At 45.4% G+C, this 27,916-nt stretch overlaps 1 protein-coding gene across 1 annotated transcript in view; it reads left to right on the top strand.

Moving 5' to 3' along the window:
* The window catches only part of ABCA13 (ATP binding cassette subfamily A member 13), a 331,836-nt gene that overhangs the window by 19,107 nt on the left and 284,813 nt on the right, over window positions 1–27,916 (top strand). Inside the window, exons 8-14 of the mRNA XM_063124168.1 lie at window positions 3,609–3,742; window positions 14,287–14,451; window positions 15,803–16,008; window positions 20,617–20,744; window positions 22,249–22,343; window positions 23,679–23,855; window positions 26,393–26,595. Of these exons, the coding sequence (XP_062980238.1) occupies window positions 3,609–3,742; window positions 14,287–14,451; window positions 15,803–16,008; window positions 20,617–20,744; window positions 22,249–22,343; window positions 23,679–23,855; window positions 26,393–26,595 (1,108 nt within the window). The remainder of the gene's footprint in view (window positions 1–3,608; window positions 3,743–14,286; window positions 14,452–15,802; window positions 16,009–20,616; window positions 20,745–22,248; window positions 22,344–23,678; window positions 23,856–26,392; window positions 26,596–27,916) is intronic.

Genomic DNA, 27,916 nt, shown 5'->3' with positions numbered 1-27,916 from the left:
AGCATTTAGATAAACAAGGTTAGGAGGGAAATTTCCATGCTTTATAAGCACTGCTAGGAATTGGGTACGCAGCAGTTGAATCTTTATTTAAATGGGTGTGCGTGTGCAGAGTTCTCCTTCTCTTAACAGTCATTCATTTATTTGTTTCATCTTGGATGCTCACAATTTCAGCACCACATGCAGAATAACACGCACACTAATTTAGATAAATGGCGCAGCAGCGCAGCAGCATCTGGCACATGCTGGGTCACGACAGGGGGAGGGCCGCCTCCCTCTGTGCTTCTGCAGTTTGCATCCGTGTTTATCAAATTAAGCCCCATGGCAATGATAACATCTCAGCATCCAGGCCAGCTGAGAAACCGAGAAGATAGAGCGATGTGCTTAGTAGTAGTAACTGGTGTGAGACACCGTGCTGAGAGATGAGAGATAGGAAGAAGCTTCCACCACGGAGCAACGGCCAAAGGGAGGAGGGCTTCCTAGCTGGCAGAAGATGTGAGGCAGAGGCAAGTGATGGTGGGAATTAGCATGGTATGGCTGTATGGGTATTGACTGAGCAGTTGCGCAGCTGTGAACCAGCCTCCCCCTGTCTCCAGCTTGCTAAAGTTCTCCAAATTCCACTTTGATGCTTGTTCGGACTCATATCCATATTGCAGGCTTGTTTCTGTGAAGTTTTAAAAACCGTTTAAACAAGAAAAATAAAACATAAAAAAATCTTCTCACCAGCACCAGAGCCAGTCTCCCCTCCTTTTTGCACATATTTTTGTGTTTTTCCCTCCAACCCATCTTCGTTTCCCCCCTCCCCCACTCACATGAAAATGGCTGCCTATTTTCATTTGCGCTTCCCCCCATGGGCACATCAGTTGTGTGTTTTTTATTTTGAAATGTATGCACATTTCTCCCATTGGCTGAAGTATATTTATTTGTGTGTATTTTTGGAAAGCGCACGTTCCTCGGAGGTACGCATTTTCCGAATGCCTCTTTTTTGTGTGTGTTCCGTGAATTGCATCGCAAGGTCGGAGTTGTACGCCCTTCAACCGCAAATTGTATTTGGGTCTCGGTTCAGTTCCAGAGAGTGCAAAGTCTAGTCAAAAATGAACTGAAACAAATTGGCACTCAGCACCACTGGCCTCTTCCTTCCCCTCACACCACCACACTGGCTGCCAGTGAAACTTAAGAGGGCAGGTTACCGTTGCGAAACCTGAGGCAAAAAGCCCAGGACTTAGCTTGCATCCTTGAAGCCTCACTCCCACCTCACATCTGGTTGCTGTTTGATGCCACTGCTGGGAAGACATTTCCCAGATGGGGCTTCTTCTGAGAAGAAAAACTTCAGAACATATTTGCAGGTGTAGAATCATGTGCACTTGTTTCAGACCTTGATAACTTAGATAGCTCTATTTCTCAGCTGAGACAGATGCTTCACCAAGGCCTGGGGGCTGGACGAGGGCCAATGAACTGAAGCTGAATCCTGAAGTTCTGCGGACAGGCAGTTCTTAGGTCTGTGAAAGAGCAGGTTCGCAGCTTGAGGCTGCTCCTTGATCCAGCATTGTCACTTGAGACCCAGGTGACCTTGATGGCCTGGAGTGCCTTTTACCAGCTGCAGCTGGTCCTGGACAGAGATCGCCTGCCCACAGTGTTCCATGCCCTGATAACCTCCCAGTTGGATTACAGTAATGCATTATCTGAGGGGCTGCCCTTGAAGACTACTCAGAAGCTGCCAGTAGGGCAAAACTAGTTTTGGTAATCACACATCATTTCCTTAGGCTGGTGTAAGTATGCAGGGACCCAGTTTAAACTCCCTCCCCCAACAAATTTCCCCTGAAATTCCATTCCCTTTCCCCATAGGTGGAGTGTTAAAGAAGAAGGGGAGGGGAGGGGCAACTGTGTACTCCCTTGCCTCTACCGAGAGGGCCCTACTGCTGTGAGGTGGCACCGTAGTGGGTGCTCTGGACTGGAGAGCTCTACCAGCCACTTTCTCACTGTGAAATTGCTGTAGCAGGAGAGAAGGACACTGGAGCTCTCCAGAGTTGTTGCCCACCAGATGGCACAACAGTAGATGCTCCAGAGAGCCCCACTGGTCACACTCTCCACCCACCAGTCCCACTTTGCATAAATTGCAGCAGTGAGGGAGTAACTGGTGGGACAATAGGGAGCACCCCTCTGCTTTCTGCTTCACTCCGAGGAAGTCCTCAGAGAAAAACACAGGACAGGCACCTGCTCTCAGATTTCTGTCTATGGCCTAATCTACACCAAGCAGGACATTGCACTATGAATGCAGTATGAAAGTGGTATATAAAAGGCAGGAGCCACACGACTGCTTTATAGTGGTGTTGAAGTGAGCTGATAACGGTTGTGGCCCACTGACACATGCTATATACCGCTTTCATACTGCTATATCCTGCTTGGTGTGGCTCTGCCTCTTATATGCTGCTTTTATACCGCTTTCATCGTGTTATATCCTGCTTGGTGTAGATGAGGCCCAGGTCTCACACTGAGGATTCAGTGAGAAGAACAGCACTGGCCAGAGAAAATGGCTGGAGTGGCTCTTTAGGGAGCCAGCCAAGCCCAAATGCCTGGCTCTGAGGGGAGCCTGTCTCAGAGCGAAGCACTATGGGAAAGGTATGCAGTTGATCTCCCAGGCTACCCCTCCCACAATGCCTGGTTCTGAAGAAGGACCACCTCAGAGCCAGGCAGGTAGAGTGGCTCTCTGAAGAGTAGCACCAGCTGCTTTCTCTGGCCAATGTGACTCTCCAGAGAGCCTGCCTGCTCTCTGCTTCAGAAGGTGGGAGAGGTTGCACTAGTGCTGGTGATGGCTAGAATGTTTAGTTTAGCTCATAGTGTAGAACATTTAGTGTAGACAGAAATGTAATGGGTTCAGACAGGGTGTGTCATATTACACCCATTTAAGAAAAAACACCCACACACAGTGGCTAACTTTTTACTTTAAAGCCCAATTCAAGGTGCTGGTACTTACCTTTAAAGCCCAACCTGGCTTGCACCCAAATACTTTAAGAAGTGCCTCCTCCCATGCCAGTCTGCTCCTGCTTTAAGATCTTCAGGTGAGGTTATAATCCAAGCACCTTCCTTAGAAGAGGTGCAGTACAGGTGTCCTAAGGAGGTGGTGTTTTCTGGGATGGCACACTGACTCTGGAAGGCCCTCCCGAAGGAGATAGGAGTGGTGCGAACATTATAGTCTTTCTGGCCCCAAGTTAAGATTTGTGTATTTGCCCTGCCATTTTAACAGGTTATTTTGCCTGAAAAAGTCTGCTTGTAGTTTTACTGTCTTTTGCTGCCTTTTAGTTTGTTGTTGTTACAAAGGAGACTGTGCTATTGTATTTGCATCTTGTTTAAATAATGTGTGTGTTTATTGAACACCAGCCTGGGATCTCTTGAATGAAGGGCGGTTTAGAAATGTTTTAAATAAATACTTTTTAAAAACTTGACAAAAGATTGCTAAGAGCTGAAGTTTATAGATTAATTACAAAACCCTGAGCTCTGGAGATCTGCTTCTAGCCAATTGTTTTTTCTATGGGGCCTGCCACCTGAGAGTTATGGGAAGGAGAAAAAGGAAGGGAAGAAAAATATATAAACCAGATTGTCCCTTCTTACAGGTTTTCAATATAACCTCTCTCTTTCGGATATTGTATGGAACCCATATGTTGTTATTACTGAACTTGAATCACAATTTGGATTTGAAAAGATTCAGATTGAAAAGATACTAAACTATACGATAAAGCTAAGTGAGGTGAGTTTGTGAAAGCATTCTGACTTGTTGATTAATGTGGCTGCTTTCTTCTCCAGCCTTACTGGTTATTTCCATTATAATACTTAATGTTATATATAGAATATAACACAAAGGCTGTAGCTAGACCTAAGGTTTATCCCAGGATTGTCCTGGGGTCAAACCTGTTCATCTAAGTGCCACACAGGGCATCCAGTGCTCAGGCAGGGATGAACCCGGGATGATCCTGGGATAAACCTTAGGTCTAGGTACTGCCAAAGTGTGTGAAGTCTGTCACCTATGTTATATAGTTGTAATTATTGCAACAACCCGGCAAAGGAGGTCTGTATTATCATCTGCATATTGTAGATGGGGGCTGAGGGTGAGGGCGAGTGACTTACCCAAGTCTCCTAGTGAGTCCATGGAAAACAGAAGATTCAAACTGGAGACATATAAAGGTAAGTCCACCTTTGGGTGTTTACATGCATGATATTGATACAGTAGTGATGTGCACCCCCAAAAGCTCACGCAACTCCCTCCCATTCCAGTTCTGCCCATTGCAAACAAGCAAACAAAAAACCTTCACCTTTGTAAAGGGGGAGGGCAGGGTGGCCACTTCCCCACTGCATATAAAAGAGGACAAAAGAAGGTATTGTTGTGCACATGCAAATGTTTATGTAATTTGCACATACAAATTAAGAAATGTATAATTTAAATGAAAATACTGTTATGTGCTTGAGGGTCGGTCTAAATTCCCTTCCAGGGGTGACTTACAACTCAGTGCCTCTGATTACAAAGAGATTTAGGATTGCCGCCAGCACTGTAGCTCTTGAGCTGGTAACCTTTTGTTCTACTAGGCCAAGGAGAGGAACTGAGTGAGTCCTGTGGTGTTGCAGGAAGGGTGATGTAGCAGGCTGGCAGAGGGTGAATCTAAGATGGGGAGAAAGCTGATTTTGGCTTTCTGAGGTAAATCCCTAGACAGCTGAGGAGGAGCAGAGATCTGTTGGACTGGTAATGCTGTGGACTCTCAAATACACCTTTAATGAAAGAAAAGCCACAAGTCTCCAGTGTCCTCCTTGTCAGGAAACTTGAAGTCTGAGTAAGTGCTGGAGCTCCTGAAACATCTCCTCTCAGAAGTGGGGTACACAAGAGTAACAATATAATCCATCTCTCTCAGGTGGGGAAGGTTAGTCAGGTTATGTCTAGGCTAAGGTGGCCATACTTGGGAAACCAAAAAAGAGGACACACTGTGGGTTGGGTGGGAAAGTGGCTTTCCAGGGTTTCCAGAAAGTGGTTCATTCCACCCCCAGCAACCAAAAATGCTCCAAGTGGAGCGGACGAGGGGAAAGAGTGTCATTCCCGTCTCCCACTGCTCCAATTGAAGGCTTTAAGACCTCGATTGGAGCAGTGTGGGGGCAGTGAGAAAGTGCACTTTCCGGAGGCCCCAGAAAGCATGCTTTCCCCTCCTCCACTCCAATCAGGGCCTTTAAGCCCCCGATTGGAGGAGAAAGTGTGTCATTCCTGCCCCGCCCTCCCCACTGCTCCAATCGGGGTCTTTTATATCATGTCCGAGAATGACATGCTTTCCCCTTTAAGGCCCAGATTGGATCAGTGGGGAGGAATGACAAACCTCCAGAAAGTGTGTCATTCTGCCCCGCCATGCTAATGGCAGCCTTAAAGGAGAAACCGTGTCATTCCAGGACATTATAGAAAATTACAGAAAATCCCCCCTGACACCCAGGATAGAACAAAAACCAGGACAAATCTGGGGAAATCCCGACAGTTGGTCACCCTAGTCTGGGCCTTCTTGGTCTGTTGTCCAGGTGTTGATGGGCAACTTCAAGACCCCTGCTCAGCCTTCTTTGACTTTAAACTGGACTTAGACTGGACAGGAGTTCAGATGGAGGGCGCCTTCAGATACCTGTCCTCTGACAGCTCCTCAAACAGAGGACTGTCCCCTGTAAAGTAGGGCCCTGGCCACCCGAGGAAAGGGTGTAATAGGTGGCAAGGAGGAGTCACTATATAGGGCTGTCTGACTGTCCTGAGCTTGAAATGATGCTCCTGAATGCCAGCAAGGTGTTCTGTTTTGTTTTGTTTCTTTCTTCCTAAGGGTTGGTAGACCTTACAGGGAAGGCTTGCAGCAATGACTTTCTGAGTCAGTCCCAGTGGGTCTGGGCCTGACTTGAAATGTGATGCCCTTTTTTGCATTTCGAGTTCCTCCTCCCCTTGAACTTCATCAGCATCAGTAATATATAGATGCACCCACCCACAGTTAATAAAGAGTATGAAATATTCAGAATACTGTTTCACAAAGCTAGGGTGACCATATGAAAAGGAGGACAGGGCTCCTGTATCTTTAACAGTTGTATTGAAAAGGGAATTTCAGCAGGTGTCATTTGTATATATGGAGAACCTGGTGAAATTTCCTCTTCATCACAACAGTTAAAGCTGCAGGTGCCCTGCCCTCTTTTAAATCTGGTCACTCTAGTATAGCTCCTGCACTTTAACTGTTGTGATGAAGAGGAAATTTCACCAGGTTCTCCATATATACAAATGACACCTGCTTAGGGTGACCATATTTTGGAAACCAAAAAGGAGGACAACATGGTCGGCCCCCAAGGGGGCGTGTCCAGCACCAAGGGGGCGTGCCCACCCGAACATAGCCTTGGTCACATGTCTGAAATCTGGATTTCCCCTCCCCCTCCCGGATTTGCCATCAAAAACCCAGACAAATCCGGGCAAATCTGGTCATATGGTCACCCTACACCTGCTGAAATTCCCTTTTCAATACAACTGTTAAAGATACAGGAGCCCTGTCCTCCTTTCCATATGGTCACCCTATTGACAAAGCACGTCTGTCATAGCAAGGCACTGTATCTTTATTATAGCACTTTCTTGTTTTGCGAAAAGGTTTGCACTAGAGGGCCTTGGAATTAAAAGAGGGAAGTAGAGGAGACAGAGAAAGAGAGAGGAAGTTAGAAGGGGAAAAATCTGTGGTAAATAGGAGAGTTTGGAAATAAAGATCTATTTGTGTTGAGACCTTGATTGTGGGTTTTCCTTGGTGAGAAGAAGATACACAAGAAGGCCCAGTGAGTTTTCTAAAGCCTTGCTACTCTTGCACAATGGCTGCAGTCATCCCAAATTGAACTGAAATGTATCACAATATTTTGGTTTACTGCTTATTTTAGTTCTGTTGTATTGTTATGTGTAAGTTGCTTTGAGAGCAACTTTTGCCTTACTAGTCTTTTTGCTATTAAGATGGGGCAGATTTTTTAAAATAAGAAATATATATATATAAAACAAACCTGATTGATTGACAAACTATTTTTTTAAAACATGGCAACAATACTATACTTTCCCCCTTGCTTTGTAGGCCTAGCACTCCTGTTTGTCTTACAATCTTATTCAACCATAAATCCACTAGGTGGCTGAGGTGAGCTACTTTACCCAGCCTCAGCTGCCCATCTGCAACGTGGAGTTATAATATTTTAATGATGATGCACTGAAGTTTGAAAATAGTAGGTTCGGAAGGGAAATGTGTTTGCCTCTCAAAACGTGGATGTATTTTGAGGCCCTTGAAAATGATCTTCTGTTTGTAATTTAAATCACGGATATTACGAACTGGACAATCTGTATTTCTCAGATCAGGCACTGAAAAAGGCAGCTGCTGTGTTGGCACATATTTATTGATGGCTGATATTGAGTTGCATTTTTTCAATGGGTATGTAATTTCCAGAATAATAATAATTATTATATTTATTTGTATCCCGCCTTTTGCCCAATGCTGGGCCTCAAGGCGGCCTTTCAAAGTTTAAAACATACATTGGGGGGGGAAACATAGTTTAAAATACACAACAAAATTATAAGACATTAACATAGATGGAGGGCCAGATTATTCTCCAAAGGCCTGCTGGAACAAAACAGTTTTAGCCTGCTTCTGAAAGCCCATCAAGGAGGGAGCCAGCCTAGCTTCCCCGGGAAGAGAGTTCCAGAGCACCGGAGCAGCCACCGAGAAGGCCCTCTCCCATGTTCCCACCAAGCGTGCCTGTGAAGATGGTGGGACTGAAAGAAGGGCTTCTCCAGAAGATCTCAAAGCACAGGCAGGCTCATAAGGGAGAATACGTTCTTTCAAATAACCTGGATCCGAGCCATATAGGGCTTTATAGTAGGGATGTGCTCCGCTCCGATTAGGAGCGTAGAAGCAGTAGCGGATTGGCCTGCTCCGCCTTACCCAGAGGCGGAGTAGGAGCGGACCGCGGACCCCCTAGAAGCAAGGCGAAGAGAAGCGCCCATTTTTCGGAGCTCCTAGTTCAGGCGCAGCGCTCCGGTCGCCATCTTGAAAACATTTCGCCATAGGATTGCATTGCGGCAAATAATCGCGCATAACTACGTTGTTTTTGAAGCTATCATTCTGAAAATTCTTGTGCACAGAGAGTCGTGGATGGGGGTCATTTTGAGACCACTCTCACCTCTCTGCGTTGTCTGGGTCGCGGGCTATATTTTTGTGAAAATCGGGTCAACCGCGCGGCTCAAACGGCGTTTTCGGCTTTTCGCCCATAGGATTGCATTGAGGGAAAGAATCGGGGATAACTGGGGGGGGTTTAAGCTATCATTCTGAAAATTCTTGTGCACAGAGAGTCGTGGATGGGGGTCATTTTGAGACCACTCTCAACTTTCTGCATCGTACGGGTCGCGGGCTAGAAGTTTTTAAAAAATCGGCGGGAAAAATACCTTTTTCAAAGGGCTGAGGGGCAGAGTCAGCTCCCGGTCATGATGATCCCAAAGTTGGAGGAGGGCATAGGCAAAACAGGTAACTTGGGATTCTGGGAAACTTCTCTTTCTTCATCTGAACGGGCTTTTCCCCGTGTTTTTTAACACAGTAGACAGATATAGCCTTTTTAAAAAAATTCTTCTTGCTGTTTATTGAGCAACACTGCTGCTTTTAATTCCACCCCTCCTTTGTTTATTGATTGATTTATTCCATTTTATATGCATTACTGGCTTATCCTTGGCTCACTTCCTTATGCCCCCAGAAATGCCAGCTGCATGCCTGCCTGCCTTCCCTCCCTCCTCCCCTGCCCACCTCGCAGGGATGTTGTGTGTGGGGTGCCCGATTTTCAAAAATTCACCAAAAATCAGGGGATGATGGGATTGCTTTGAAACTTGGCGTGCGTGTGTATATCCCCATGAGGTGTCATGGTGCCAAACATGAGGTTTCTAACTTGAACAGAAAAAAAGTTGTATAATTTTTTAGCTTTCAATGCAAGCCTATGGGGGGGGAAACGGAGCTCCGGATCCGGATCCGGAGCTCCGGGCGGAGCGGAGCGGAAGTGGGCGGAGCGGGGGCGGGGTGGAGCGGCCCGATCCGGAAAATGGCGGATCTGCAAGTGAAGCGGAGCGGGGGGTCCGTGCACACCCCTACTTTATAGGTCATAACCAGCACTTTGAATTGTGCCTGGAAACTAGGGATGTGCTCCGCTCCGATTAGGAGCGTAGAAGCAGTAGCGGATTGGCCTGCTCCGCCTTACCCAGAGGCGGAGTAGGAGCGGACCGCGGACCCCCTAGAAGCAAGGCGAAGAGAAGCGCCCATTTTTCGGAGCTCCGAGTTCAGGTGGAGCGCTCCGGTCGCCATCTTGAAAACATTTCGCCATAGGATTGCATTGCGGCAAATAATCGCGCATAACTACGTTGTTTTTGAAGCTATCATTCTTGGAATTCTTGTGCACAGAGAGTCGTGGATGGGGGTCATTTTGAGACCACTCTCACCTCTCTGCGTTGTCTGGGTCGCGGGCTATATTTTTGTGAAAATCGGGTCAACCGCGCGGCTCAAACGGCGTTTTCGGCTTTTCGCCCATAGGATTGCATTGAGGGAAAGAATCGGGGATAACTGGGGGGGGTTTAAGCTATCATTCTGAAAATTCTTGTGCACAGAGAGTCGTGGATGGGGGTCATTTTGAGACCACTCTCAACTTTCTGCATCGTACGGGTCGCGGGCTATATTTTTGTGAAAATCGGGTCAACCGCGCGGCTCAAACGGCGTTTTCGGCTTTTCGCCCATAGGATTGCATTGAGGGAAAGAATCGGGGATAACTGGGGGGGGGTTTAAGCTATCATTCTGAAAATTCTTGTGCACAGAGAGTCGTGGATGGGGGTCATTTTGAGACCACTCTCAACTTTCTGCATCGTACGGGTCGCGGGCTAGAAGTTTTTAAAAAATCGGCGGGAAAAATACCTTTTTCAAAGGGCTGAGGGGCAGAGTCAGCTCCCGGTCATGATGATCCCAAAGTTGGAGGAGGGCATAGGCAAAACAGGTAACTTGGGATTCTGGGAAACTTCTCTTTCTTCATCTGAACGGGCTTTTCCCCGTGTTTTTTAACACAGTAGACAGATATAGCCTTTTTAAAAAAATTCTTCTTGCTGTTTATTGAGCAACACTGCTGCTTTTAATTCCACCCCTCCTTTGTTTATTGATTGATTTATTCCATTTTATATGCATTACTGGCTTATCCTTGGCTCACTTCCTTATGCCCCCAGAAATGCCAGCTGCATGCCTGCCTGCCTTCCCTCCCTCCTCCCCTGCCCACCTCGCAGGGATGTTGTGTGTGGGGTGCCCGATTTTCAAAAATTCACCAAAAATCAGGGGATGATGGGATTGCTTTGAAACTTGGCGTGCGTGTGTATATCCCCATGAGGTGTCATGGTGCCAAACATGAGGTTTCTAACTTGAACAGAAAAAAAGTTGTATAATTTTTTAGCTTTCAATGCAAGCCTATGGGGGGGGGGAAACGGAGCTCCGGATCCGGATCCGGAGCTCCGGGCGGAGCGGAGCGGAAGTGGGCGGAGCGGGGGCGGGGTGGAGCGGCCCGATCCGGAAAATGGCGGATCTGCAAGTGAAGCGGAGCGGGGGGTCCGTGCACACCCCTACTTTATAGGTCATAACCAGCACTTTGAATTGTGCCTGGAAACTAGGGATGTGCTCCGCTCCGATTAGGAGCGTAGAAGCAGTAGCGGATTGGCCTGCTCCGCCTTACCCAGAGGCGGAGTAGGAGCGGACCGCGGACCCCCTAGAAGCAAGGCGAAGAGAAGCGCCCATTTTTCGGAGCTCCGAGTTCAGGTGGAGCGCTCCGGTCGCCATCTTGAAAACATTTCGCCATAGGATTGCATTGCGGCAAATAATCGCGCATAACTACGTTGTTTTTGAAGCTATCATTCTTGGAATTCTTGTGCACAGAGAGTCGTGGATGGGGGTCATTTTGAGACCACTCTCAACTTTCTGCGTTGTCTGGGTCGCGGGCTATATTTTTGTGGAAATCGGGTCAACTGCGCGGCTCAAACTGCGTTTTCGGCTTTTCGCCCATAGGATTGCATTGAGGGAAAGAATCGGGGATAACTGGGGGGGGGGTTTAAGCTATCATTCTGGAAATTCTTGTGCACAGAGAGTCGTGGATGGGGGTCATTTTGAGACCACCCTCAACTTTCTGCATCGTACGGGTCGCGGGCTATATTTTTGTGAAAATCGGGTCAACCGTGCGGCTCAAACTGCGTTTTCGGCTTTTCGCCCATAGGATTGCATTGAGGGAAAGAATCGGGGATAACTGGGGGGGGGGTTTAAGCTATCATTCTGGAAATTCTTGTGCACAGAGAGTCGTGGATGGGGGTCATTTTGAGACCACTCTCAACTTTCTGCATCGTACGGGTCGCGGGCTAGACGTTTTTAAAAAATCGGCGGGAAAAATACCTTTTTCAAAGGGCTGAGGGGCAGAGTCAGCTCCCGGTCATGATGATCCCAAAGTTGGAGGAGGGCATAGGCAAAACAGGTAACTTGGGATTCTGGGAAACTCTCTTTCTTCATCTGAACGGGCTTTTCCCCGTGTTTTTTAACACAGTAGCCCCACCAAATGCACAAACACAACCTGAAATCATATACTAAGCCAAGAATAAGAGATAGAAACACAGCACTGCTCCCCACCCTAACCTTGGTGAACAACTGAATAGATGTGGTGCAAGGGGATGAGCTCCCCTAGGGCATCTCATCGTGGACGTGCCCCCACTCTCTCCTGCACTGGAAGGCCATTAGAGCCTTCCAAAGAGAGTAAAACGGTGGAGCAATGCCTATCATGAGTTGAAGTGAATGGTCACTTTTCAGTGGTGGAGCAATGCCTGTTCTGAGTTGAAGTGAGCGTTTTACTTCTTCTCAGAGCTGTGGCTGTCAGTGTCTTGAACTGGCAGCTACTTCCCCCTCCCCCGGGCACGTCCCCCTATTGCTGGTAAAAGACAGATATAGCCTTTTAAAAAAAGTTCTTCTTGTTGTTTATTGAGCAACACTGCTGCTTTTAATTCCACCCCTCCTTTGTTTATTGATTGATTTATTCCATTTTATATGCATTACTGGCTTATCCTTGGCTCACTTCCTTATGCCCCCAGAAATGCCAGCTGCATGCCTGCCTGCCTTCCCTCCCTCCTCCCCTGCCCACCTCGCAGGGATGGTGTGTGTGGGGTGCCCGATTTTCAAAAATTTGCCAAAAATCAGGGGATGATGGGATTGCTTTTAAACTTGGCATGCGTGTGTATATCCCCATGAGGTGTCATGGTGCCAAACATGAGGTTTCTAACTTGAACAGAAAAAAAGTTGTATAATTTTTTAGCTTTCAATGCAAGCCTATGGGGGGGGGAAACGGAGCTCCGGATCCGGATCCGGAGCTCCGGGCGGAGCAGAGCGGAAGTGGGCGGAGCGGGGGCGGGGCGGAGCGGCCCGATCCGGAAAATGGCGGATCTGCAAGTGAAGCGGAGCGGGGGGTCTGTGCACACCCCTACTGGAAACAGACTGGAAGCCGGTGGAGCTGTTTTAACACGGGAGTTGTGTGCTCCCTGTAACCAGTGCCAGTCAACAATCTGGCTGCAGCTCTTTGAACCAGCTGGAGTTTCCGAACACTCTTCAAAGGCAGCCCCACGTAGAGCACGTTACAGTAATCCAATCGGGATGTAACTAAGGCATGTGTCACCGTGGCCAATAACGCCTTGGCTTTGGAGCCCTGACTTGAGCATTCAGTTTGGCTAGGAATTTCCAAACCATAAAAATTCTGGGATGTTTGTGCACCTCCCTTCATTAATGTGTGTTAATACCTTTCAAAAGCAAATAATAAGTGTGATTGTTGTAGGTGGGAACCTTCTCTGACCAGAGCTTTAGTTAGACCTAGCTGTTATTGTGCATTGGAGGGGTGAAGATCTCATGATGTTTTTATCGTGAGATCCCCCCTCTGTTTACACGTGGCGCATGACAGCCTCGTAAGGAGAGGACGTCACGCCTGCCATTTTTTTTAAGAAACAGAAGATGCGCACAAGCGCTCATGTGCAAAAGGTAAGGTGATTCCCCCGCTCCCCCACCCCACACCCAATGTGGCTCCTGGCTCCTTGTGAGGAACAGTGAGGAACTGGGACAAACCACGATGCCCACACATACACAAAAAAGTGGGCCTAAAGTGTAGGGTGAGATCCCGGGGCAAGGGAGGAATCATCCCTCCCTGATCCTGGGATCCACTGTGCATCATGTGAATGCACAGGGATGATCCCGGGGATCGCCACAGGATTTTGCCCCATCTAGCTAAGGCCCTGGTTTGTATGTAATGGCAACCCAGAGCATGGTCTGAGTATGGCTTGAGTATGGGTTGTCACTGAATCATGGGTTATTTACAAACCCTGCACTATGGTTCACAACCCAACAACAAACCATGGGTTCTCTTTCTGGATTGTTTGTGACTAACAACACATAATTAAACCTTACTGCAGGGTTCACATGTAACAACGACCCACAATTCAATGGCAATCCATACTCTTGGATGTCGTTCCATGCAAACCAGGTGCCTAAATTCAACAGTTTGGGAAAAAAGCCTTGCCTTGTTGACAACAAACCAATCAACCAATCAAAGAAATTATCCAAAGCAGAGAAAGAAAGGAAATGATGCACAGTTGGCTAGGTAAAAAAACCCCCTGCCTTCTCCTAAATGCATGTGTTTTGAAAAGGAATTCCATATGTGCAATAATTAAGAGCCAATTTAGAAGTCTTATAAAAGAAAAGAGGGAGGTTTTTTTTAATGATTTCCCCAGTGTCACTCCTAATCATCAACCTATTTCTTATTTGAGTCCAGTGGAGCTCACCCAATATATTAAGAACCTCCCAGCAGGCAGGTATTTCAACTGCACAGCAGATAAAACATTTCCTGGTATGGGTTTTAAGCGAAGATGAAAAAAGGTTTACCTGTTGAAGTTATTGCTATCAGCCACCTCTTAAACGTGCAGGATCCATGCCCAAAATGGTTGATGATGCTGTTCAAGAGTTAACTGAGGGGAACATCTAATCCAGCATGCCACAAGGACGGTTGGGCAAAGGTGACATCTCTTATCTGTTTCAAGATGGGAGTTTTCAACAATGGGGTTTTTATGTGTGTGTATTTATCTGACATTACTGGGTCACACTGATGGGTTATAGTTCCTATTGAAAGTTGCTCCTTGTTGTCAAATACGTAAGTTGATACCTGTGGTGCCCTGACATGCTCATCTATTCCTGCCAGATTCCCACCAAAGGTACACTGGGGCAGTTTGTGTGTTCAGTCTTGGCCACAGTGTCAGGGGCTGAAGCTGACAAAGGAGGCAATGAAAGCTGTATCTTCTCACCATGGCCGGAAGCCAAGGCCTATCTTGTCCATTCTGTCAACCAGATCAAACTCTACACAAAGGTAGGTTCTCACTGAGCAACGAGTTGCTCCTAGCATATAAATATATGTTTGTGTAACCCCAACAGCTATTGGGTTACACAAATGCTATACTAACATGTAATTAATTTGCAACTTTTCATCCTAACGAAGATGCAACTAGGCTGAAGATGGGACATTTTTTATCTGTGTTGTCTAACGAAGTAAAATGAGTTACTTAAGTACTAAAAATCTCTCCTGCTCTGGCAATGGTGCCTTCTGGATAGGTTGGAATACAACTCCCCAGTATCTTCAACCAGCAGTGGCTGGGGGATACTGGGACTTGTAGTCTAATACATCTGGAGAGCAGCAGGTTAGGGAAGGCTGGCAAGAACTTGCCCTGTTCTTGTACAAGTATATTTGCAACATTCAGGTTTCACTTTATGCTCTCAAAATGAGGTAATTCCAAGAATTGATCCTGCATTACATCCTGCAAATATGGGGATAATGGGCTGGGAAAAGTTGTGGCCCAACACAGTATTCTTTTATTACGGATTTGATTCAGAATTAGATTCTGAGGTAATATGGAAATTCTAGCTGTGGCGTTGGATCTGTCCTGGCTCATTCATACATTGCAACTGATAGTTTTGAAGTCACAGTCATCAAGTGATTGACACTACATGTGTGAAGTAGCTCTAAGGTGAACCACCTCACTTGCAGTCAAGAAAGATGCTTTCCTCAGGGCAGATTTGGGGCTCTTCCACACATCGTACTGAGGCCGCCTCTATGCGACCCCAGTGCGACCCCAAAACGATCGTGTAACTTGCCTTTGGAAGAGCCGAGGAAGAGGCGTCCTTGCTGCCACCCGCCGCCACCCACAGACCTCCTCGCCGGCTGGGACAGAGAGCTCGGGGGAAGAAGGCGGGGTGGAGAGCTTCTTCCGCTCTCAACCCCGCCTTCTTCAGCCGAGCTCTCCTCGCTGGCCGGCGAGGAGGTCTGTGGGTGGCGGCGGCGGCAAGGACGCCTCTTCCTTGGCTCTTCCAAAGGCCAGTTACACGATCGTTTTGGGGTCACACTGGGGTCGCATGGAAGCGGCCTCAGTACGACGTGTGGAAGAGCACCAGGTAAGGAATTTCTTTTGCTCCTCATTCACTTGTTTTTCTCCACTGATACAGAACTTTAATTTTGGTTTTTTTGACAAGATCTCTCACAAAAGGCTTTTAGTAAATTTAGCAGTTATAGGATAAGAAAACAGGTCACCTTATGGATCAATAACCGGTCAAATCTTGGACGAAAAGACTGGACAACTCCCTTTCCCCTGTTAATATTATCTCAGTTTTGCCTAATGTACCCATCTTGCAAATAAGCTAATTTGGTTTTCTTTTAAATGCTTCAGGTCTTCCAGCAGTGGATTTCCAGCAATAGACCTCCTAAGAAGATCTTGACTGGGCTTGAACAAAACATAGTTAATCTCATATCTCAGCATCCTGTGATGAGTGAAATATGGAAGCAATACTATAAAACCAGCAATAATATCATTCAGAATTGGAAGGAAACCCCAGAATGTAATTCTACAGATGGTAGTTGTAAACCTCTGGATATGTAAGTCACATTTTTTCAGTACCTGAGGGATTATTTCTGTTTTATTGAAGGCTTCTATTTGTAACCAATGTATGGTCTCAATCCTACTGAAGTCCCACTGATTTCTGTGCAAGGGCTAAGCATGTGCTTATATCGTTCTTATTGACATGAGTGAGACTTACAAGTGCTTAATTCTGGTTGGAGCATGCCCATATGTTTTAAATATCTGTTGCCAGATTTTTATTTATTTATTTATTTATTTATTTATTTATTTATTTATTTATTTAATCAATTTATAGACCGCTTACCATATCCTAGCATTTCACAATACAAAAATAAAAATAAAAAAACCACTTAAAGACATTTAAAACTCAAGGATTAACAAACTGGGCAGCAAAATCAGTCAGGGAAGGTCTGGGCGAAGAGATAGGTCTTTAAATGACACCCAAAGCATGCCACAGTTGGTGCTGCCTGAATTCTAAGAGTATTTTGCTGCAACCTTAAAGATGCGTAGAGCAGGGGTCCTCAATCTTTTTGGACCTGTGGACACATCTGGGTATTTGAGGAACCGCTGAGGGCACCACCACAAAATGGCTCCCACGGAGGATGTGGCTAGTCACATCATAGCTGCTGTGGCAACTTGGCTAGTCAAGAAGCAGTGGGTAGGGAGAAGAGAAATAGTGATGCTGGAGGTTGTGACGGAGGGGGAAAGAGAAAGAGTTATTTCCTGGCACACCCAATCTACTTCCATCCGCACAGACATTTCCCCTTTGCGCTCTCTCTCTGTCTCTCTGTGTGTGTCCACTCACAGCCCCTAGCTTCGCTATTTCTCTCCCTGCACCTCTTTATCTCTCTGTTCTCCCCCTGCCCCCTAGCTTTTGGCTAGTGCCTTCCTCTCCCCTTTACCTCTTTGCCTTGCTTTTTTTCTTACCTGCTGAACAGCTGATCAGTGACAGGTTCAGGAATAGGAAGGAGAACCTGGCAGGGTCTACACTACTGCTTTAAAGCGCCTTATAACAGTTTTGACAATTGTTGGGGCCCAGGACACACTCCAGATACAGTTGTCAAAACTGTTATAAAGTGCTTTAAAGCAGTAGTGTAGATCGAGCCCCTGGCACCCTAACATTTTTCAATTATTTATTCAAATGTCTTTTGGAAGGGGGCAGAGAGTGAAGACCTGTGTGGGTGCCCATTCAAGGTGCTTACAGGTGCTGCACTGGCCACCCATGGTTTAGAGAGCAATCCTATAACCCCTGGACAGCATCTGACGGGCCATGGGATGCCGCAGATCTCTTCCTGTGTGGCTGGCGGTAGAGCTCCAATCGCAAAGGAGGAGATCTGATTGTGAATCTCCCCCTTCCAGGAGCTGCTGTGGAAGGCTCCGTAGAGACTCCCTCTTCTGAGGTCAATGTTGTGACCTTAGAAGAGGATTTGGGAAGGAGGAAAGGGGGTGGACCAGGGGGAGGGGAGAGGAGTAGGTGTAGGTCCACTGGTTCCATAAGCTTCTTGGCTTCCATCCCTGACTCCAACCCTGTAGGTAAGTTAGATGGGCCCAAAGGTCCGTTTAGCCCCAAATGATGTATTAGAGGAATAGGAAGCAAAACCACCTCTGTCATTCCTCCTGCCCTGCCTGCCTCTTGCTGGCAGGGCTTTGGAGGGATGGAGGCTCCGAGATCAAAGCCCTCCATCTAACAACTCATATTGGAGGTTAAGATACAATTCTATGCACGTTTAGACAGAAAAAAGTCCTATAACTCCCTGTATTCCCCAGTCAGCCATGCTGGCTAGGGAATGCAAGGAGTTGTAAGACTTTTTCCTGTCTAAATATGCATAGGATTGCACCCCAAATCTCATTGAATGAATTGGGCTTACTTCTGGGTGAACACACATAAAGATTAACCTGTTTTTCTATTATAAAATTGGAACCTGAAAGGAGGTTCAAAAGTCCTACTCTGTGAGGTGAGAACAACAAAGACAAATTGCATTTAATTTATGCAGAAGTGGATTACTAGATGTTAACCTGAAGAGGTAGTTAGTGCTACTCATATTATTCATTATTTTGCATTATTTCTACAGTTCTGTACAAAGGATAGACAGAATGCGTAATATTCAAACCATGTTCAAAGGCTTTTAAACACATACTTAAATGATAATAAACTCAATGAAATGTGAGCAGCAACCCTAAGCATACAGAAGTTAAGTTTCATTGAAATAAATGGGATTTGCTTCTCAGTAAGATAAACATATCATACATATATGTTTATCTTACTCAGAAGCAAATCCCATTTATTTCAATGAAACTTAACTTCATATATATAACTGTTGGCAGGACCAGAATATAAATGTGTAGATGCCTAGGGCCCAATCCAGCAACAGGCCATTTACTTACTTTCCCAAGCAATCCTTGGGAAATACATTCCCAACAGACCTAAGCAACAAATCACAGATATTTTTTAAAACCCTTTCCCATGAGTTTAAAAAACACCCTGAGATGTGCTCTTGAGTTGGTATGACAGCAGGTTCCACTAAAATCAGTATCACTTACTCCCAAGAAAGTGCTTTGTAGACTGCAATCATAAGTCAGGAGAGAGAGAGAGAGAGAGATTTGTTATAGCTGTTGAAGATGTCAACTATTTTTTTCTTGAGTAAATGATATCAATTTCTGACTTGCCCAGAGTAGACTTTCATGCCCCTTATCTTCAGTCAGTAAGTGCTACAAGAAATAAGTATTTTGCCTGGTGGTTCTTTCTGACAAGGCAGGCTTACACATTGTTAGTATTTACATGGGAAGAAAAATCATCAGGAGAAAATCCTGGAGCATATGTGTTTACTTAGTAACTTCAACTACATATTTGTAAGACAAAGTGTTCTGTCATAGTGGTATGATATAAATGTGTCCTAGGAATTTCTATTAAAGGACAGTATAGAAACGTTAACAACAACAATGCTAAACAGATAAAATCACTCAGAGAATTCTTCCACACTAAAAATGCCCCATTCATAAAGCCATAGTAAAAGCAGATAATCCCACTCAATCCCACTCAACCTAGCACTACAAAACAAAGACCAAACACTACCATTCTCACTCGCAGAGAAAAAAGAAAAATGGCACAAAAAACACTCTATGGGAAGCACTACACCATAATACAGAACCCACAAATAAACATCCTAATAGTTATACAGGATCAAGTTATAGCAACCAAGAACTACCAAAAATACATCATAATAGATAACAACGTAACAGTAGACCTATGCAGGAAATTCCATCAGTTCTAAGAAACAATAGACCAGGTAACAGGAGGATGTAAAATTCTGGCAGGAATGGACTATATGGACAGACACAATACTGCTGCAAAAATAATTCACCAAAATCTGGCCATCAAATTCAACCTTATCAAACAACCTACACCATACTATACATACTCACCCAAAACAATCTTGGAAAATATACGGTGACAGAACAAGTCATACCAACAAAACAATACCTTGCAACTGGCCAGACATAATGGTCATAGACAAAAAAGAAAAACACACATACCTCATCAACATAGCAATACCGAATGACAAAAATGTTGTTGCAAAGGAAGAGGAAAAGAGAGAGAAAAAATACACCACTGGCCATTGAAGTCAAAGAACTATGGCAACAGGAAAAGGTCACAATTATTCTGCTAGCCACATCAGTCACCGGCATCACATCAAAAAACTAAACAGAAAACCTTCAGAAACTGGGCCAATCGAAATTCATCCACACCAACATCCAGAAAGCAGTCATAATTAAAGCATGCTCATTTGTCAGGAAGTTCCTGAAATCTGTAAAAGACTGTATGACTTGGCAAAGCCCGTCATGTCCATCTAGAAAAAAACGCCATGAGCGAGAAAGAGATAACAACAACAACGTGAATAGCAAGGAGAAGAAGTGGAAGAAATCATCAAAATAAGCAGCCACATCTACCCAGGACTGCAAGGTTCTAGCCGATTTCATACTCTGCAACTCAGCATTCACATTTTAAGCTTTACATTTTTTTAATGATAAAATTGATTCAGCTGTAAGGCTATGATATTACATGTAGTACTTCTTATCTATGCAGGTCCCAATTATTTCAGTGGGAATTGTTTCTGTACATTGGTGTACATGATGTCAGACTACTATCAGGATATAGAGGGATGAAGGCCTGTGTGGGCACCATTTTCCCACCCTCCATTTCAAAAGCAGGCTCTTACCACACAAATCACCCATAGTGCTCTGTAACACTCCCATGTTGAAAAAGCAGTTTGAGAATGGGATGTGGGAACTTTGAAAGGAAACTTGTATGGAATTTTTCTCTTTAAACTAGTTCAACACCTAATCCACAGCTTAAAAAAACAACAACTTGGGAGAATCTAAAACGCAGTTTAGGATCAGAGGGAACAACTTTTCATAGGACGCACTGGGAGGCAATTGGGCACATGCACTCAAAGCTTGCTTGCATGCACCCCTTTGTGTATTTTCATTGTTTAAATAAATAAATAAATCTAAATATATTATGTCCCCAAAATGTGTGTTACAATGAACCTGTTTCAACTGTCTATTAATCTTGCTGTTCTTGGCAACGGTTGCATTTTGCTTCTCTGTTGTCGTTATATCTACAGAACATTATTCGTGAACAAACTGCAGGTGGCCATTCAGCATTTGTTTCAATGGCCAGTTATGAAGAAACTTACTTTTGTGGATGCAGCTGTAAGGAATGTAATGCTCCAGAATACATACTTCATTAAAGGTAAAGCCTCTGTAAAGCTCCCTGCCAGATGGAAAACATTCGGAGCGTGTAATGGAGCACAGGAGTAAACATAACATTTTTAAAAAATATTCTGTTCTACTGATACTAGCTTTGCTCAAACAGTCAACAGCACTGAATGCCATTTGAAACTGAATCTCCTTGGTGGTTGTTCTGTGGCAGGGATGCACAATATTACGGCTCTGAGGGGCCAATTTAAGTTTTATCGGGGTCCAGGCGCTGTGGGTGCATATGCCTGCACACACGGGGGCCAGATCTACACTAAGCAGGATATAACACTTTGAAAACATTCTGAAGACTGTATTTGGAGTGTGTCCTGGGGCCCAACAGTTGTCACTACTGTTATGAACCATTTTAAAGCAGTAGTGTAGATTCTGCCTGGGTCTCTCTCACACACATACACCCAACCACAGATGTGGAGGACACACGCGTGCGCGCGCGCGCACACACACACACACGTGTACTGGAGTTGTGGGGAGATGCACACACTGTGTGGGACACATGGGCACACCCACCTCTGTGTTGGGGCTGCAGACTTTTCCCTTCCCCAGTGCCCCTGAGCCAGTCAGCATTGCTGCTTTATCATCATGCTGATGTTGGACTCAACCAGTGTCCACACCCTTAGGGGGGTGCTCCTTGGTCCGTTGTTCCAAACAACAGCCCAGATAAATGCGACAGCCAGGGATGCCTACTATCAGCTTTGGCTGTTACACCAGCCGCAGCCTTTTCTAGAGTTGGAAGACCTAAAGACAGTAGTGTTCGCGCTGGTAACCTCAAGGCTCGACTTCTGCAATGTGCTCTACATAGGGCTCCCATTGTACCTAGTTCAGAAACTTCAATTAGTTCAAAATATGGCAGCCAGGTTGGTCACCAGTACATCTAGGGGTTAGCATTAAAATCATTCCACTGGCTGCCAATTAGTTTCTGGCCGAAGTACGAAGTGTTGGTCATTACTTTTAAAGCCCTATATGGTTTGGGTCCAGGTTATACCTGCAGGATCACCTTCTCCCATACAGTCCGCCCCGCACACTCAGGTCCTCTGGGGAGAACTTACTTCAGCCAACCAAAACTAGGCTGACAGCTGTTACCCAGAGGGCCTTTTCTTATTTCGCCCCCAGACTGTGGAATGGCCTGACAGAGGAGATTCATAAACTTAACTCTCTCTCTGAACTTAAGACAACTTTAAAGACTAGCCTTTCCCGGCAGGCCTACCCAAATGAATGTTAAACCAAGAATTTTTAAGATGTGTTGATTGTTATTTTGATGTTCTATTGGTGTTATATGCTCTTTTAATTAATTTTATGTATCTGATTTATGCTGTATTGTTGTACTAATGTTGTTCCCCGCCTTGATCCAAAGGGAGAGACGGGTAAGAAATAAATATATTATTATTGTTATTATCTATTACATGCCTGTAAATTCTGCCTCTTAAGAAAAATAACTGTTGTGCCATCTTATTTTGTTTTTTGTTTTTCATGTGTTACAGAAGCTTTTCAAAACCTGGAGAATTTGGTGCACAACACTAAAAGAGAGGAGTTCATGCACATAGACACTGGAACAGTCTTTTTGGGGCTAAAACAGGTAGGTCAGGTGAATAGGTGCTCATCTCATCACCTGCTCATCAGCAGGCCACTGTTGCTCTGCCAGGCCTCCCTGTCTTGTATCTCCTGGGGCTCAATAGATGGAATGTGCAGCGATAATTGAAATAGGGAAAAAACATTGTGGTGCCACTAAAGTTATTTATCAGTCATAAGATCCTGGCATTCTCTGAGGCCATAGCTAGACCTAAGGTTTATCCCTGGATCATCCAGGGGTCAAACCTGTTCATCTAGGTGACACACAGGGGATCCAGTGCTCAGGCAGGGGCAAACCCTGGATGATCCCAGGATAAACCTTAGGTCTAGCTTTGACCTGAGACATCCAATCATAGGGCCAGTTTACACATTCAGAAAATCTCAATCTGGGCTGTACCACTTCAGGCTGCGGGCAGAGAACTGCACATAGGGAGGAACACATTTCTCAATTTCAGTTTTTCGGTTTCTCACTTTTCGAACTTTAATTTATTTGTCCCAAATTTTGAGAACATTTTGAATCATAAGTTCGATTCATCCTGAAATTTGAAGGTTTTTTTTGTGAAATGTGAATGAAAACGTGTGCACATTTTCCTGCACATTTCTCCTAATACATCCATTTTTGTACATAATTTCCCCTAATATATAAATGTTCACAAGCAAATTTCCTAACAGATGTTTTAAAGTTATTTTCACAAAGATACATATTTTTGTTTGCACTTTTCTCTAAGATACACATTGTTTTTGATTGGAGAATTCTTCTGCAAACTTTATTTTTGAAGGATAACTGAGTTTATTGGTTTGCATATTAGCTTGAACACGCAAAATTAGGTAAGTTCGCATTAAAATGCGAACTGAACGAATTCCTCCCCAACCCTAACATATTTGAATTTATTTTGTACATGAAATTCTACCATGCCGGGGAGAAAAGATGAGTCTAGCTGTATTCCTGACTGGCTTTTCTTCTATATGTAAGGGTTCTTTTCATGAGGAAGAATTCAAATATGCAACCCCTTCCCTGAGCCTACACAGTTTAGCCAACTAAAAGCTTTACCATTTGAGTCTGCTAAATGTATAACTGGCTCTGCCTGAACTCCAGATTATACTCATAATTCATCACCATCTCCCCTGCCTCCACCCTGATCTGCCCTATTCTGCAGCAGCTCTGTATTTTTGAAATAAAGCAATGGCAACCTTGTCAACTATTAAATAAGATCCAGAGCAAAAGAGCAGCAACACGATCAATGCAGTACAGCGATCTTACTGGTTTGTAATAGATGTGTGTGAATTGCCACTGTCGATGTGTATTTATTTACCAGGTTGTGATGTCGTGTCTGCTCTTTAGATTCTGATGAATGATGTCCCCTATGCCTGCAAAGCTGATGTTACGGCTTTTGAAAAGAACTTTGGGCTGCCACAAGACTCCAAAGTCAGAAATGTCCTTGAAGTGTTCATGTGCCATAAAAACCATTCCAATGTGTCCTCTAAGTTAAGAGAACGAATCCAGCTAATAGAGGAATCTGTAAGTTTTCGTGAGGGTGACCTGACATTGGCGCCTCTGGCTCCTACAGTTAAAGATTTAATGTGGTGTGAAGTTGATGTTGGTTGGAACCTTTGAATTACTCATTACTAGCAAAAATTAAATCAATTATAGCAAGCTTGGCATAGGGTGCCTTCTGTAAACATGCCATCTAAGTGAGTTATTTGTACCACTTGACTGGAGGCAGCCAACAGGTTTCCAACCCTCTTTTCCCAGAAAGCTGGAAGTGGAATTATAGAGCCGTTGCTGTTTGTGATGTGTTCCCCCCCCTTTTCCTCCCACAATTGAAGTGCTTCAAAAACCTCCAAAGCCTGCTTCATTAAAGATGATAGCAGTACGAAAGAAACGAGCACATCCGGCATGGGAAACTATGGCTCTGTCATAAACCCTTTAACGTGCTTCAAAGCTATTGTTTGTCTCTAGCTGGGCAGGGTCTACACTACTGCTTTAAAATGCTTTATAACAGTAGTGACAACTGTTGGGGCCCAGGACACACTAGTCTACATACACTTTTTAAAGTATCATATCCTCCTTGGTGTAGATCTGGCCCTGCTGTTACAAGAGAAATCTGTCAGGGGAATCGTGCCTGTTACTTTCACACTCTAGAGCAGCTTTCCCTAACGTGGTGCCCTCCAGATGTTTTGGTCTCAAACTCCTATCAGCCCCAGCCAGCATGGTTAATGGTCAGGGAGATGCTGGGACTTGTAGTCCAAAACACCTGGAGGGCACCAGGTTGGGGAAGACTGCTCTGGAATGAATTAAATGGCTTTCAGGTTGTCATCCAATGGCAGTGATTGTCAAGCTGTGGTCCAAAGAACCCTTGAGAAACTCATTGGTGCTTCCTTGAATGGGAGATCAGTAATATCAGTCATGTTTCTGCCACTGCTGATCTTTCCCTGCGATCCACAGTCACAAAGTGCTATTCTAGGGCACGTGTTGCAGACTGATCTAAGGGTGATGCAGGAACAGGTGTGTCCTGCTTAAAGGAGGATACCGTAGGAGCACATTTTCTATAGGCCATCAATTTGCAGTGCCCCTATTTAGGTGTTGTTTACATTTTAAGGCTCCAGCAGATGTAGGCTCGTTTCTTTAGTTCCTTGAACCTCCTCCTAAGAGCCCTGACAGGCAGTTCACTATGACACAGGGAGAACTCTGGCTTGAAAGATCTGAATGGGTGGTCTCAGAACTGAGGCTGGAGGAAGGTAACAAACTAAGAAGAAGTAGCCAATCATCCAGGGCCAGCCCAAGACCTTTTGCTGCCTGAGGCAAAGGACATGATGGTGTCCCCCCACCCATTCCATGTACAGAAGCCAAGTGGACTGGCAATTAAATCTTACTTCAACACTGGCAGTGGGATAGTGTCCTCCACGATACCTGAGGCAGTTGTCTAGTTGAGGGGGACCAGGTCAGGCCATGTGACATACAAGCTCTCCCCTTCAACAAAGGGGAACGACCAGGAGGCTCAGGAGGAGTGGCCAGGGGAGGGGGGCTGCCACTGTTGTCCCCAGCATCTGCCACCTCACTCTGCCCATTGGCCCAGATGATGGAGGTGCAATCCCATCTGTTGTAAAGGATGGCGTAAAGGAACAATGGCCCAGTTGCTAGGCAATTGAGATGCAGCCTCTCAGTGTTGTGAGATATGGCAGCTGCAAGGGATCGGGGTGGGGAGAGTGGGAAGTTAATGTCAGCTAGGGGACAGATTTAAGGGCAAGAGCCTCTGGGCCAAGGAGGATCCTCCTCAGGCTTGGCTGGGTGCCTAGAAGCGGAGGCAGGGAAGGAGATACCAACACTGTTCTCCTTCCCTTGGCCTCAGTCGGATGAGGAGTCCCGATTCCTCAGCCCTGTAGTCCCTGCCATTTTTCCACACACATGCAAGGGCAGGCAATCTGATGTCCTCCAGATGTTTTAGACTACAGCTCCCATAATCCTTGACTACTGGCCATGTGAGCTGGGCTTATGGGCGTTGTAGTCCAAAACATCTGGAGGGCACCAGGCCTACAGGTCTGCCCCAAGACCTTTTGCTGCCTGAAGCAGAACAGAAGACCGCACCCCCCTCTCCGGCCCTGTCAAGATGCGTTGCAGAGTACCCAAGGCTGTCCAAGTTATTTTGGCACCTGAGCCCACAAATCCCACAAGTATCTCTCACCTAGGCAAACATATAATAAATGCCTGCGTAATAATAAAAGTAGTAATTAATAATAAAAGCTAACAATTTGCTGCCCTTCCATGACACCCCAAACTAGCTGCTTGACGTGGCTGTTTCACTTTGTCCAATGGTAGGGCTGGGTTAAGCCCTCGCAAAATGTAATGGCTTGCCTATTACCTAAAATGCAAAGCTGAAATGGGACAGTTGCCGATGTACAACTTTCGGCCTCCTGGATCACACAGGCAAACACCGTCTCACTTTCTTTGCCCACTGTCAAGAAATAATTGGAAGAGGCTATATATCTTCCCTCCCATTAGCTATTTCCTCTTCGCTTACCTATTGCAAGTGAACGTATTCTTCTTTCTCCCTGTAGGTCCAGCTCCTGCAAAGCGCAATGCAAGGACAACCTGGCATGCCAGTTTCAATCAATGAAAGCTATTTGGGCTGGCAAGAGATAGGAAAGCAGCTCACTGAGACCAGTGCCATTTGCTATAAGATTAAGAAATTACTGAGCAAGACAGAGTCTGTGGAGAGTGTCTCTTTCAGCTCTTGTCAGCAGCAGCTCATCCAATCACTGTATGTAGCACATGTGCTTTAAGAAGTATGAAGAGTCTGATTTCGTTCTTTAACAACCATGCAAGAGAGCAAGTTGATTGTGATCAGGGGAGCTGTCAAAGTAGAACATGAGCTATTTAGAGAGAGGAAGTATGTGTTGTAAATGGTGATGTTGTGGATCTGGGGCTCACCGGGATGCAGCACCAGGACTTTTTGATTAGCAGGGATGCTGACATCATCTGCCACCCTTCCCAGAATTCCCTGTTCCCTCCGAGCTTAGCTGCAGGCCTCCCAAGACCGGGTAGGGTGGGGAGGAGTATGGATTTTCCCCACAACAATATATTGTTATCCACTCTGTTGTAATGCAAAATATTTGGGGGTGACTTGGGGTTCATCTACACCTAGAGCCCTTTCAAGAGCAAGGAGGGATGATCAAAGGGTTTCCAGCTTCCAAGATTGTCCCTCACAGGGCACACGCGAAGGAAGTTTCCCGGGAGTAAAGGAGAGCTATTGTGGGAGGATGCGTGCCCCATGATGGTGCTTCCGAAGTTGTATTGGGAGAAGTGGGCAGGACTGGACAAATGGGTATGGGGCGCAGATTTTTTTAATACCTCCTCCAAGATGTGCACCAGTGCAAATACACAGAAATGCAGGGGGGCGGGCTAGGTACTATGTTGAAGATGGGCTCCTGTGCATCGATGTGTTTGTATTAAAAAAATACACACAGTTGGGGCAAAACATGCCGATAGCCAAATAAAAACTCCTGATAATGTCAGCCGCCATTTGATCTGTTATAACACTCTGTTGCCATTGGCCTTTGTTGTTTTTCTTCCTGGTCCAGGTTTTGGGATGTCCTTGATGAATTGTGGTTCGCTTTTGAAAAGAACTCCCACTGGAGAGGTTTAACAACTATTGTCAGGAGAACGTGTGAGATAGCTTACTATGTGAATGAAGGTGAAGGTTTCACAAAGAGGCAACTTGGTAAGTAAATTATTTCTACCTCGTAATGCCTCTCTTTCCAGGGATTCTATAATCTGTATGTACATACACTGTTTCACCGACTTTTTCAAAACCTTTCAGTCCATGAACCAAGGGTGCACTCTTACATGCATTCAACTTGGTTAACATAGGCTCAGCCTGTAAGTCTTTTAAACAAGTTTAGAGTTCAGATCAAATGTCCTCTTCATTGTGTAGGGATGGTGGAGGAATCTGTCTGCAGGGTAGAATTCGATGATCTTTCATTGGCTTGTCCCCCCCATGCTGGACTCCATTCCATCTTCCACTAGTGAGTCAGGCCAGTTAGCAGATTTTCAGTGTTTCTGAATGTATGTAAATTACAGTC

The sequence above is a fragment of the Elgaria multicarinata genome, chromosome 1 (genome assembly GCF_023053635.1).
Source record: "Elgaria multicarinata webbii isolate HBS135686 ecotype San Diego chromosome 1, rElgMul1.1.pri, whole genome shotgun sequence".
NCBI classification, from domain to species: Eukaryota; Metazoa; Chordata; class Lepidosauria; order Squamata; family Anguidae; genus Elgaria; species Elgaria multicarinata.
This window is presented reverse-complemented; position numbering and strand designations above follow the sequence as displayed.